Genomic DNA, 14,233 nt, shown 5'->3' with positions numbered 1-14,233 from the left:
TTTTCTTTATATAACTTTCTTGAGCATGATAGAGAGAGGGTGTGGTAGATGGTCCTTGGCGATCACAAAATGAACAAAGGAGGAAAAAACCTCAGGTTGCTTGAGCCAACGTTTCGACAAGAGGACTTGTCTTCATCTGGGCAAAGCGTTCATCATTGGCAGGGATTAAATAGGGCCTTCGCTCCGAGGAGGAAGGCCCCTGGTGGGGGAAGGAAAGTGGTGTGAGAGGGGACGCGTGTCAGGAAGGGGAGGGAGGTGAATCTTGATTCGTTAAGCTGCTATAGTGGAAAAACTTATATCCGGGGGGTGTGTAATGAACAAAGGCTTTGAAGGGACTGTGACGGGGGGGAGGCGCTGGGTGGACCTGTAAAACTCAGGTAAGAGGATTAGTCAGCGTGGCACAAGGAAATGAGAACCAGGCAAACAAAATAGGCTGGCACTGGAAGCAGAAAGAAAGGGGGGGGGAATTTCTAAGGAAGGACAAGGCAGGGGGGGGGGGGATGTCTCGAGTTCAGAGAAAGCCAAAAGGTGGGGGCAGAGGGGGTAACAGAAATGTCATGGTTTCCGAGAACTGATAGTAGGGGACTAGGGGAAAAAAAAGTGAACAAAGGGAGAGGGTGAGAAGGCCGGAAATGTGTGGAAGATATGACGTGGGAAGGGTGCAAAGAGCGATAATATACTTATGCGAGGTTCTAGGAAATGGTCTGACAACGTGCAAGACATTTGTTAATTTAAAATTATGCTAACCCTGGAATGTACCTGAGAGATTCCAGGTTTCCTCTGGACATGTTAATCCCTGTTGGTTGCAGTGTTTTAAATTTGTGGATTAGGAATGCTTCTCTGTATTTTCTGTCCCTAGTCGATTTGAAGCCTGACTGAAGAATGAACAATTTGAGTTCATCGAATTTGTGATGGCGTTGATTAAAATGGGTCGACACTGCCTTCTGTTCATTCCGTGTTGTGTCAGCCCGGTGCCCGTTTAATCTAGCACTCATTGTTTGCCCGGTTTCTCCTATATATTGTTTCTGGCAGAAGGAGCACTGGAGCATGTAGATAATATTGGACGATGTGCAGTCATAACTGGTTTTTATATCGAAACTTACATCGCTTGCCGTACTTTTAACCATAGTGTCCCTTTGTAAATGTTTGCATGTCTTGCATCTAGGTCGAGAGCATGAAGTTACTGTCGGTGGTGGTTTCTTACCGAGCCTAGCATGCACCAGAATGTCCTTCAGGTTTGTGTTGCGTCTGTATGTTACCCTTGGTGTGTCGGGAAATATTTTCTTGAGACGGCCGTTACCAGTTAAAATGGGGTGGTATTTCCGCAGAATGTTGTTTATGTTTGGAAGTGCGTTTGAGTATTTCGTTATAAGTGCAGGAGGTCGTTGACTGTTAGCTTTTGTTCGTTTTTTAAGAACTACATATCGTTTCAAAGTGGTTGCTCGTTGGAACGCATTATTAAGGGTTGTCTGTGGATGGTTTCTGGTGATTAGTGTATTTTTTAGCGAGTGGAGGTGTTTCAGGTAGTCGTCGTCGTCGCTACATATTCTTCTTAGTCTCGTTGCCTGTCCTACGGATATACCTTGTTTGCAGTGTCTTGGATGATGGCTAGTGAAATCTAAGTATTGCTGTCGGTCAGTAGGCTTCCTGTAAAGTGTGGTTTTCAGCTTGCTATTTTCTGAATGGACAGTGGTGTTAAGGAAATTGACTTGCATTTTCGAGGAGTTGAAGGTGAATTTAATGCTGGAGTGGCATGAATTGAAATGTGTGACGAATTCCTTCAGGGTCTCATCCCCATGCTCCCATATGATGAAAATGTAGTCTATGTAACGCAGGTATATAAGTGGTTTTTTTAGAAATGAATTTAGAAGTTTAGATTCTAGTAGCCCCATAAAAATGTTCGCGAAGGTGGGTGCGAAGGGAGTGCCCATGCTTGTTCCAAATACTTGAAAGTAGTAAGAAGAATCGAATTCAAAGTAGGTGAGTGTTAGTACCCATTCAAGTAGCGTGAGGTACACTTCAGTTTCGTGCGGATGAGGACTTTGAGTTAGAATTTTGGTGGCGCGTCGATACCTTCATTTATGGGAATATTTGTGTACAAAGGGGCGACGTCAAGTGTGACAAGTATGCTATCTGCTGGGATAATGGAAGCGTCATTCAGAGACTTGAGCATGATGTGTACACATTCTGTTTTTTTTTTCATTTCTGCGTGCCCCACTCCTTATGAAATATCCTCTAAACAGGGTCTTTAAGGTAATAAATTAAAGTGAAGTGAAGAGAAAACTGGAGCCCCGCAATGAGGCACCGCGCCTTTTAGGGCCTCTCTGCGTTCTGCTTAGATAGCTTGATTGCGATTTTAGTTCTGCCAGATACCGTTTTCTAAATAGTTTTCGTGCCCACTAAAGAAACTATCTACCGTAAGAGCTGCTGAAGATTTACTCGCGTCGAAGCAGACTTTCGCTTTTACAGCCTATGGTATTTTAAATGAGCCTACCTTGAGACTAACGCTGAAACGAGTCACCGACGTGTCCTGAGGCGGGAGCGGAAACAGATGCCCGGCTCGTAAACCGAGAGTGCCCGTTGCTGGTGAGAGACAGGCTGGCTGTTCTCCTGGAGAAATGTGGGAATGTTTATTGCCTTCTCCCTTCCCCGTTTCTTCCCCGTGTAGCTGGGTGTGCCTGAGGACGCGCTCACCGTGCCAGCCGCGTCTGCTGCTTTGGGAAATCGTCACACCAGGAAAAGCGGAGGAGGTTTTATTGGTTTTTCCCTTTCCCGTTTCTTCCCCGTGCTGGTGGGTGCCGCTGAGAAGGCGCATGCGGTGTCCGTAACGTCCGCTGCTTTGGGGAATCGTGACACAACCTTTAATTGAAACGTTAAGTTCGTGGCAAAATACAATACTTCTTATGTAAGTAACAACTAGCATTTGCAATTTCTCGCTTGATATTAATCTAATAAATCTTCCGGTACAGTGTTTGGTTAATGCTGGCAGCGTATGTTTACTTCTGGTAACACATGTATTTGTACTTGTTATTTATATTCATTTCTTGGTCCAATGCCTTCAAAGTAGATCCAGCTTTATACTCCTAGCATGATGCAGTTCTCCGCAGAAGTATTGCACCTATATCAGTAGCTTTTATTACCAAAGATCATCTTCTCAACTTCTGAAAGAATAAAGCACTATTCAGTTGATCTTCAGACTTAAAAGACCACTGAATGCGTGGAAGAGCAGACATGACCTCAGAAAGACTGACAGTGTGCTTTGTAATCCAGATCGAGGATTTTTTTTTGCACGTAGAAGGTGCACGCGTTGCTCATGGAGTTGCTAACCAGTGGAAGTCAGCATCGAGCGCCTAAGCTGGCCAATCATTCTACCGTGAATTTAAGGAAGTCGCAGCGTTGTCGACGTAACGTTGACTCTGATCATCGCAACGTCTGGCTGGGTCCAATCTATAACGACGGTCACCTCAGGATACCAGTCTGAACAGTACAAAATATTCGCTGATACTCTTTCGCAGCAGTGGGCATGACAGCACAGCAAGGCTGGCAGCATGCTAAGCAATCCGTTTTACTTCGTGAACCAGTTCACTAGATAGGCTCGTACTGTGGAAACTGGGTCTCTAGCTTGAGCCTTCTCTTCACGATATAATACCATTTACCAGTGCCTAATTAACTAACACTGCTCACGCCCGCTTGTTTACTTCTGATGAGTGAAATGCACTCATATGATGTTGATATGGTTGGCAGAGGAGAGTGCTTTTTGGAGATGACTAAATGGGCGATTTTTACTGTAGTCGACGTTATGTGTCTGTTGGTGATATTGAAGGCTACTTTTGATTGGATTTTTACATTTCTTTACAGCATTTGCATGATACCCCATTTGGGGGCTCGGTGCGGCATTGGTGTTCTAATTTAGAACAGTTCATGATACGGAGTCATTACCAGGCGAGGATGGAGTGTTTGCGTTTGAACAGATTTGCGTAATGGTGTACTGGGCACGCCTCTTCGAATTCCAGGTAGCTGGAAGCCATTTCAAAGCTTGTTCAATGCACCATGCCTTTCAGTGCCTGTTTGCTGTCTTGGGAAGTGGACATTTACAAGATATGTTTTGTCTAGCAGTAGCTGAATGCTGATGCTTGCAACTTCCGTTCCTCCATGACATATTCAGGCCCCGTTTCTTGTTTCTTTTTTAAGGGCATACTTAGCCACATCCTAACTATATACTACCACTTCTTTAGTGTGCAAATGAATCAATGGGCAATTAGAAGAGAACGCGGAGTAATCGCTGATTATCGCTTGAGGAGACTCAATTGGGGCGCCGTTTGGGTGACTATAGAAGGACTGACTAAAGCTCCGCTTCTGCGCCTGGAAGCTTTGCCTGACTCTTTACGAAGAAAACACCACATAGTTGCTTTACGCACTGTCAAACAGCTACCCGAGGCTGGAAAACCTCACGGTATTCCAGTTGATTCAATGTTTTTTCCTCGTCATGCTGCCTTAATTACATGCGCACCGGTGTGACTGCTGAACTCGCGATAGCAACGCCAATCGCACCACTTTTGCAAAATGAAACCAGTCTCAGGAAGTTTTCTCCACTGGCTGCACAGCCTTTTTGGTGCGGTGACATCATCTCGCTGAGTGCTTGATTCGCAGCGTAAGAGCTACCTCGAAGGCCTCTTGTCGGTCCATCTATGTCTTCGGTGATAGCGCACAGGCTATGGAAAAGAAGGACAGTTGTTCCACAAGATTTGTTTGTCTTCATCGCCAAGTACAACTAAGAAACATTTTCCACAGATTTCGAGTTTGGTAGCAATACGTCACTCTGTTTCTCTGCGATGAGATGCTACTTAAATCTTCTATTGTCGCTTAGCTTATGCTGCTAACAACCAGTTTGGTTTCCGTTCAGAAGCGATACTCTGCCCTCAGTAATTGTTGAAAGTTGAGCATTGTGAAATTATTCAGCTAAATGTACGATCAAGACCAGTTTCTCTATTCCTTTTAACTGCTGTGCTATTAAAAATGGCTGAGGCTTAACTTGGTTAAGCCTGGAGAATGCGAAGCATCATCGTGTCGCGTAATTTGGAGGCGCACAACCACAGCGACGGCTCGAGGTGGGCCCCCGTTTCTCCACTGTCGTGACGTCATCGTGTCACGTGGTGTGACGTCGTTGTCGTGACGTCATCGTTTCACGTGGTGTGACGTCGTGTCACGTGATTTGGAGGCGCACAACCACAGCGACGGCGCGAGGTGGGCCCCCGTTTCTCCACTGTCGTGACGTCATCGTGTCACGTGGTGTGATGTCATGTATCACGTGATTTGGAGGCGCATAACCACGGTGAATAGCTGAAGCGGTAGCTAAAGTAGTATGCTTCGCATAAAATTAATTGTTAAAACCATGAATTAATAGGATTCAGGAGGGTTTTATATGTCTTACTACGGCCGCAATCTGTCCCATGCACGTACGCCCCGAAACCTTTCCGACGAATGAAGACAGAGCTTGCTGATTTGAAGGCTTGGTGGTGTGCCAAGATCCACTACAGCTAGGCATCCTCGCCTGCTCCATGAGGAGCGAAGCAAAATGCGGTGGTCATTTCCTCTTTTTCCTTCCAGCGCATACTATAGATATGCCTCGATCAAAATTCGATTTCTGCGACTTGCTGGAATCAAAATGGACCCTCTTCTGCGCACATGGCAAGCAGCCGCTCGATAGCGGCAGCTTTTTGGATTGCCTTGTTGGCAATATGTACAGAAAATAATCTGGCCACAAAAGGCGTCATCAATGAGCGGAGGAGAAAAGACTCGGTGCTTTCGGGTCGCGATTGTGTCGGCAGTGGAAATCCTAACTCACCGAGGCTTGCTCGGAACACGCAATGTCTCTAAAAAGCGCAAAGATGAAAACTTTGCCATTGGCTGGCTGAGAACTTCAGTCGAAACCCCAATGAAGCTGAGTTCGAATGTAGATAACAGGCCGACGTCGTTACGAACCGACAGCCGTTGGCTCATTAATGAAGTTCAATTTGTGAAAGAGCCGGTTTTCAATAATTGATTACTGTGACGCCCTTCACATTCGTGCTATCTCCAGTTTCTCTGAAAGAGAAATTGAACATAACTCCTTTGTGACGGGCGCTAAAATGAAATTTCAGCTAGCAGCAAGCAGCACTTCACTGCGGATATCAACGCCACAAGTGCTTAAGCTGCTTACCCTGTTGGGTTACTGCTAGTTTCTTTACTGTCGACGGCAAATTTTCGTTGAAGTTGCTCTTTTAAATGCATCTAAACAATTCCACCAAGTGAGTAAGTAAGAAATACTAGCATAATATGTGCATAACTAGTACAGACGCTCACAATTTACTCCGCAACACATGTGCGGCTGCGGGCGAAAAATATGCCGGTTCGTTGGTCTAACAAAAAGGCACTTAAGTGTAGCCGCACATTTTTTTTTCCTTTTCACGTGCAATTTTTAGGGACGCAAGGAAGTTACAGCGCTGTCTTCAACCAGCCTTTCACAGCCTAAGGGACGCACAGAAAGAAGTTGACCGATGGGTAAAGTCCAATGCACTTAAGAAGCCGTTAAATGTCTGACATGACAAAGGTCGTTCGGTAAACACCTTCCATAAGTCGAACTGAGAGCTCAATTTACGCTATTGCACAATACCAGCAGCTGTAATTGAGGGGATCAACTGATGTCCATCCGCTTAGGGGGAACATTACGGAGCAAACATATCACTTTTGAATGGCAGAGCCGAAGAGTAAGGCCAAACTTGGACGAGACGTGCATCAAAAGCGTTTGTGGCAAATCTAGTTTTCACTAGTTAGTGTTCTGCAGGAATAAGCTAAGTTTTGAAATATTGTAGATATCAGTGCAAGCTCCTTCCAGGGAAATTTTTTTTGGCAGTGATTCAAGCAACGTTAGGTAAATTATGTCCCAGTGTCTCCGTTTTATTGCCTTTGTTTAAGATGCTCCAACTGCTCTTTTCGAAATAAAATGGCGTTGTTTACGCCGAAGATTATTATAAGAGGTAGCACTAAAAGGAATTACTTTGTATAAAAACATTTTTGCCGTCGTTCATAATACGATTTCGAACAGGTCTAAGCAATTTGCAGTCTACTCCTTTTCTAATAAAGATACGCTCTTACCACAACACTATTTCCTACACGTATCGTCTCCAAACAATACCAATACAAGTAGCGATATAAAGAGGCATTGCAGTATTGTCACGCGCTACCTTGAACGCTGAAGCAGCAACGCTGAAGTGGGGAAGCGTACGAAGAAGCTCGACATCATGGGTCTAACGCACCAAGAAGCATAGGATGACTCGCCTGTGTAAGTAAAACCTGCAACAGTGTGGTAGAAGTGCTGGGTGGACCATCACGATCACATCTAGACTTCTTTGGAGTAGCGTACTCACCGGACCGCCATCGTTGCCAGTGACAGTGGCCTAGGAAGGCGTTGCATAGCACCAAAGAGAAGCATTGCCCACTTGGCATCACTATCGCGAACCGCGGACCTTTTCTGGAAAGCCTGGGGAAGACATTGATGAATTGCTAACCATTTGCCTGCTGGTGGTTTGACCGTTAGAATGCCACCGTTGAACTAGCCAGTGCTGTTTTGTTTTCGGGCAGTACCACGTTGACATGGTTTGACAACCATGAAGCGTCCGTAAAGAGCTGGGGCTGCTTCATGGAAATCATCCGCAATTGCTTGGGAGATAGCGCTGCAAAACAGAAATGCGGTGAGCAGACTTTGCTACAGCGTGTACGAGTGCCTGGTGAGACCTGCACGACGTACTTTGAGATGGTCCTCAACCTCTTCAAAGCAGCAAATCCTCAGATACGTGAAGAAGTGAGTTGGCCATCCCATCAAGCGCTTCGCGGAGGACGTATACAGTTTTCTGATTAGCAAGGACAATTTTACTCCGCCACGGACGTCAGGAAACGTTGGCGTACTTTTGAAGCTGTAAAGCTACATCGCAATATCGTGAAGTTTGGCCGATTGCCTAATACCACCAATATCGCTGGCGTGGATTCCCATGAGCGAGTAAATCTTCCTGACTTCTTTCGCCAAATCAACCGTGATGAACCGTACCACATCAAGATCATCAAGATTGTGTGCTCCGCACTGAAGTCCCGTACGACAACTCTCCCCTGCAGGCTGGTCCGGTCCAGCGCTCGTCTTCTTGGAGTTCGCCCATTCTCACAGTTCACTGTGAAGCTCGAAACAACTTCAACGTCGTGAACGTGAACACTGTGAAACCCAAATGAAGTTTAGTGTTACGTGAATATGAAAGTGTCAGTAATAAAAAAGAATGTAAAAACGCTCCACCAACAATGTGGCGACGTGTAGTTTTTACACTTCTTGAGCATAGGTAGTAAGGTCGGCCGCGATCATTGTTTTATTAAATGTCTTATTTACCTAAAAAACACCCGAGAAGGAGACCTCGATACACACCTCAGCCTAAAATAGCAACCACAGCCGTTCGCTTTAATGGCACTCCTAGTTTTTCATACAAAACTCTCTGCTCTGAATACCGAGGAATAAGAAAATAGGTGTGTACTGTTTGACACCGTGAAGTTTTTTATCAACAATGGTCTTATCACCTAATTGAATCCTAAAAAGGGTAATCCAACAGGTATATTTCTCTGCCTGTGAGCACAGCATTCCAGCGCGCACTTTAAAATCTGACGTTTTCGTGCAGCAGCATCAGTAAACAACTAAGCAGACAAGGATGATTTCTAACCGCATTTTCTACTTTTTTCAAGCACTTTCCAGTCTGCACTTTCCAGCCGTTTCTGCATTAAGTCAGCCCTCCTTCAACTATTCATTCTGGCTTCGGACACCATTTTCTTTCCGAATTATCTGCTTTTAATAAGGTGGTATTTGAACTAAGGAAACATCAAGTGGCAGCTTGGAAGAGTGCTCCTAGCATAATGACAAGAAATCTGCCGCAATGCTTAGCTGGAGCTAAGTCACATCCGAATGTTATCATGCGCAAGAGCATCTGCCTATAAGAATTAAATCCCTAACCACCAAGTGCGCTTAAAATCTATGTTGTCAGCTCAGGCTCGCTCATAAATTCCAGCTTCTTGTCCCCAGGCCCTTTCCTTTACTTTATATGTCCCTCCTCTCGCTTTAATAAAGCAAAACCTGCTGCACCACAACAATCACCAAGAGCATATTGCAGGAAGAGAACTACGATCCAATTATTAGTATTTTTTCCGAGCCCGTTCTGGAAATTTTGCCTTTATTGAGGAGCCGAAGTTACGTATACAGCCAGAACAAGACGCCGGGCTATTAAAAGGCCTTGGCACAGACGTACAAGAAGACGCACACAAAATCAAGGAAAATATCACCGCTTACTGCTTGCTTTAGTCACGGCTTTCTTTGCCCTCCTTCTTTTAAAATATTTTACTTTCCGGAAAAGCCAAATACTGACACGAGTGTTCCTTTATGACGCAGTAACAACATAGTATGCCTTCACCTCGACAATAAGGGCGTCGTAAACACTTCCTAATCGTTTCCTCGGCTACACCCACACGGTTCTTAGGAATACGCCTCGGCCACAAACGTCGTGCGCGCCTCATAAATTAGGGACTGGGCGCGCACTTTATACTTGTGGGTTGTGCCCAGGAAACAGGCGGCTCGTTATTGCGCGCAAGGCATAATGTGCCTGCAGGCTTCTACCAACAGGTATCTCAGTTCAAAAGGCGGCTGCGCGGTCCGTAATTTTTCATTATTTACTTACATTTCTTGTTGCGCGGCGCACTTACGATGCGTACTTCCCTGTGTACATAATATAGATAATGCAGGGACTAGCCTAGCAGCTGCCTGTCACGGTGGCCAAATAAGTAAGACGAATGCTTGCCGGAGTAAGCGCGGCACATGAGAAACATTGAGAGGAGGGACGAACAGGCAGTGCCTGGGCCAGGCACACAGTCGCTTTCACCGAGGTCATTCCTTCGCTCATGAGTGCTGACAGGCTATGTTTTTCCGGGCAAGCCTTCGCTCTTGCTGCCAGTCGGTTGGGCTTCGGCGTAGCTCAGAGTGTCTTGCAACCGCATGAATTCTCCACTTCGGCATGGAACGGTGTGCGTGGCTTTGTTTGTAGTTGTAGTTTTCTACAGTGAATGATTATAACAGTCCCAGGCAGGACGAAAACAAACAGACGGGTTTCATTATTTGACAGAATCAAATTCATCCTCCTGTGCTTCTCTCTAGACTAATACAAGGGAAGGGCCGCCACGGTAGCTCAGTGGTTATTGCGCTCGGCTGCTGATCCAAAGACGCCTGTTGGACCCGGCCGCGGCGGTCGAATTTCAATAGAGACGAAATTCTGGAGGCCCGTGTACAGTACGATGTCAGTGCACATTAAAGAACCCTAGGTGGTCGAAATTTCCGGAGCCCTTCACTATGGCGTAACTCATAGCCCATGGCGCTTTGGGAAGTTAAACCCTCATAAACGCCATAAGCCATAATACAAGGTTGGAAGGTCGTCATGTGTGTTGACGAAGAATCGCATGCGCAAGAAAGTACGATTCAGGACTTCAGGATAGCGCTGGTCCTGTGTCTTGTGTCTCTCTCGTCCCTGTATTTTTCGCGCTACGCCTCTCTTAAAAAAGGACGATTCAGGATTAGGCTGTGTCTCTACACTTGTGAAGCGAGTTGAGCCGATACAGGTGCGTGCCTTTTTTTGCAGTGCGCTGTCGTTTTTAGGGGTTAGTGCGCATCTTCAGAAAACCTTTGATGGCACTGAAAAAGCTCCTGTTACAGCAGAATCTTCTTCAGTAAATATGTGAAATGTATCGCGAAAACATCCACGCACGTGTCTGAGACGACTGGGCGCGTTGGCGATTGTGCTTTGACATATATTTGCGATGCATTAAATTGCAGGAACTACCTACTTACCTTACAGCATACCTACTTACATCGCTGCCGCTAATAACGTGATTAACTGTCAGATGTCTTGCTTGTTTGGAAACCTATACAGAAACTGGAAAAAGGCAGCATCACTCAAGCAAGAGCCTATGTATGCTTTGTTGCGATTCTGCCCAGGACGTGGTATGCGTTTCTTTCTAAGAAGACAAAACGCTGATAAGCTGCCGTGACTCCACTAATAAAGGTTTCACTCAACGTAGCATCTTTAAAAGTCATGGTTTGGTTTGGTTTGGTTTCTGGGGTTTAACGTCCCAAAGCGACTAAGGCTATGAGAGACGCCGTAGTGGAGGGCTCCGGAAATTTCGAAATTAAAAGTCATGGTACCTTGTAAAATTGTTATGGCTGTAATGCGATACCTTTTTTGTTTCATATGATTTCGCTCTAACTTCATAAGTATTGAGCATAGCGAGTGCCCGCATGTCTGCGGCTGCTTCGCAAGCAAGGAGGGAGATTTTCAAGCTAGTTTGCAATTCGTTGACCGCTTTGAGGTACGTTTAATGGAAAATATAATGAAAGTAACTACAGAATAACATTACCAGCCAGTAGAAGAAATACAACAGTCAAGGTCAAATTTCAAGGTCGCGTTGAAAGTACTTGTGCGTATGTGCTTGCAAGGAAACGTCAATAAAAAATTTCAACTGCCATTTCCCGCCTTGAGCGAAAATTAAATGGGAAGGGCAGTGAACAGGGCAACAGAAGCCGAAAACGAGACATCGTGGGCTGCGGTGCCGCGACTGTATATGTGGGCTGTTTTCCTTTTTTTTCGGTTCACGCCTTCTGATACGTAGCCCACTGCGGCCTGCAATGACGCCAAGCAATGAACCGCGAAGAGTTAGGAACATTTTATAGGCAGTGCCAGCAATATGAAGGGCCCAAGGCCCAGGATCAGACTCCCATAAGGATTATTGATGTTGGAGAACTTGCAATTCTGGTTTTGAAGTGACTAAAGTTAGAAGTTGGTCCAAAGTTCTGCCACACATCTGCCAGACAGGTTCCAGCGAAAGAAGGGAGAGATTTTTTGTAGCTCGTTTTTTAGAATATCGCGAAGGTTTGCTAACATTACTCTTGGAGAACACGACGGAGCTATAATCAAAACCGCAATGCTAAAGATAACGTGAAAGCACTTTCTCGAGTCTCTATTTTTCATTGTGCCAAGTTTATCCCCGCATTTTATTTGTGTCAATGTGGCCAACGCTTGCTAAAGTAAATTTGGCAGCCGAGAGGGGTCTCAACTTAACAGGACTTCAACTTTGCAGCCTGGCGCCTAAAAGGGCTTCTTCAATGGTCCTAGCAAAATTTTCCTAGGAAAACAATGGTCCTAGGAAAGCCCTGGGGTTCTCACTCGCATGCCCATCATTATAGCCACAAATCCAGCTAGTTCACGGCGGAGTGCCTCTTTGATTCTCTGCACTCCCGGTTGGAGTGGCTGGATCCTTGCGGCCGATTCTAGAAATATTTGGACCTATTGAATCAATATTCTTATATTCGTAGGTCTCTTTAGGTTTTCTTTTTTGTTTGCCATCCTCATTCTAAGGTTGTTTGAAGTGCTCCAGGACCCTTTCTACAAAGACAATTCGGCTAAAAATAACGCCTGGTGCCACTACCGTAATATTCATTTCTCTGGTGTGGCTCAGAGGAATACGCCGTAATTTTCGAAATACCTACGTCCGTCGTAATGCTGTTGTGACAAGTCACTACGTGGAAAGCATGATACTTTTCAAAGTTTGATGACACGAAGCCGCTCTTTCATATGAAGCATGAACTAATTATGGCATACGTTTCCGCAGCGATGGCGACTGACACGCAGGGCGCAGATGTTCTCTGCCAACATCGCGAAAGCTGGCAGTTTGGTCCCATGCAACCATTACCATTGGTACAAGGCGATTTTTGAAATAAAGACTCATTACATACACTACGGCACCGGCATCCACAAAAGCGAAAGTATTTACACCATTTACACCGACATGCACTTTCTTCTTCAACATCGCAGCAGGCAGAGGAATTGGCGAAAATGACTGTCCCGTTGCGAGACCTCACCTGTATCGGCCACTCCTTCTAGTTTTCCAGCAGTAAAAGTGAGCGGCAGCGCTGTGACGGCGACGAGCCTCGGAGTGCGGGTGGTTGTGCGAAGCTGAGGTCAGAAGCGGCAGAGTCGCTTCGAAAAAAGCCAGAGCAAGGTAGTTTTTGACGAGGTTGATTGCATACGGCATTGCCCAGGAAACCAGGAGAAGATCGGGTCCAAGAGCGTGCAGCTGAAAACAACTGCGTGACGTGTTCGCGACGGCCCCAGTTGTAACAGATCGCCGACTCACGAAGTGGTTGGGTGACGGCGAGAACGGATGGTGGTCGATAAACGCGAGCAGCTGCACGGTGCACGTCCGTATGTGGCGAAAACCGTGGGCACAGAGGCTCAGAAGCGCGATCGTGAGTGCAGGGACATGAGGCTGGGGGTTCAGCATGCGGTGGCTAAATAGCGCGTTCGAAGAAGACAGGTGATGCAAGTGTTTGGTCCGCTCATCACTGACTGCTCTGCGGCAAAGTAAGGCATGGTAGTCATGAGCAGTATACTCACCGCCGGCGACCTCTGTAACGTTAGAATGACGTCCAAATTTGGGTGAAATTCGCCTAATTTTCAACGCCTCAAACGTGCGGCAATGCTGAATTACATCCCTGGTACTGGAGAGTGTGTTCTTGGTTGTCAGAAAATGTTAAAAATCATCACCAATCCTCTTTAAAAGACTGCCTACCTTTTCTTCATCGGACATGGGCTTGTTCACAATACGGCAGAGTTTCAGGACTTCCTCGATTGAGTCGTGCACTTTTTTCCAGATAACTGTGCTGGCTGTGAAATGTTCTGTTCCACCCTGCGTTTCTTAGATGTGGAATCTCTAGAGCACTTAGTGATCTCGTCCACGAACCTGTCCCACACAGATTGCGTGCCTTCGTGCTTCTCGCACCAGAGTAACGCTGTGCTGACAAAAAGGAAACCACCTTGGCGAGCTGCATGGCTCAGTTGTTACGATTATACTTGATGATACGTTGGTAGTGTGTCAGCCAATCTTCGACATACTCATCTATCTAACCAGATAACGTTTTCGGTTGACCGATGCCTTAGCTTCGCGGCGAGGAATGTCCTTGTCCTTGAAGTCGTGTGCGAAAAATGTCCTCTTCCATCGTGGCTCGCCATGGCCGTTCGGTCAGGTGGTAGCCCAGCCAAGCGCCTGCTCCTTCGAGGTTCTGCGAGGTCCAGGACTACCCAGCACCTCCACCATGTTATTGCGAAGTAGGTTTAGTTACAAGGCG

General features: G+C 46.0%; 2 protein-coding genes across 2 annotated transcripts in view; both read right to left on the bottom strand.

The window, feature by feature from the left end:
- Positions 1–14,233, bottom strand: part of LOC149370796 (uncharacterized) — a 588,963-nt gene that overhangs the window by 419,461 nt on the left and 155,269 nt on the right. The window lies entirely within an intron of this gene.
- Positions 692–1,940, bottom strand: LOC149370798 (uncharacterized). Its single transcript, XM_089584098.1, has one exon. The coding sequence runs from the start codon at positions 1,929–1,931 to the stop codon at positions 738–740; it is 1,194 nt and encodes a 397-aa protein (XP_089440224.1). The 5' UTR covers positions 1,932–1,940; the 3' UTR covers positions 692–737.

The sequence above is a fragment of the Amblyomma mixtum genome, chromosome 1 (assembly GCF_055824585.1).
Source record: "Amblyomma mixtum isolate Tamu chromosome 1, ASM5582458v1, whole genome shotgun sequence".
NCBI classification, from domain to species: Eukaryota; Metazoa; Arthropoda; class Arachnida; order Ixodida; family Ixodidae; genus Amblyomma; species Amblyomma mixtum.
Note: the sequence above shows the minus strand (reverse complement) of the source record. Positions and strands in the feature narration are given on the sequence as shown.

Excerpts from the sequence above, each read along its gene's own strand:
- LOC149370798 (XM_089584098.1), bottom strand. The coding sequence starts at position 1,931 with ATGGGCACTCCCTTCGCACCCACCTTCGCGAACATTTTTATGGGGCTA.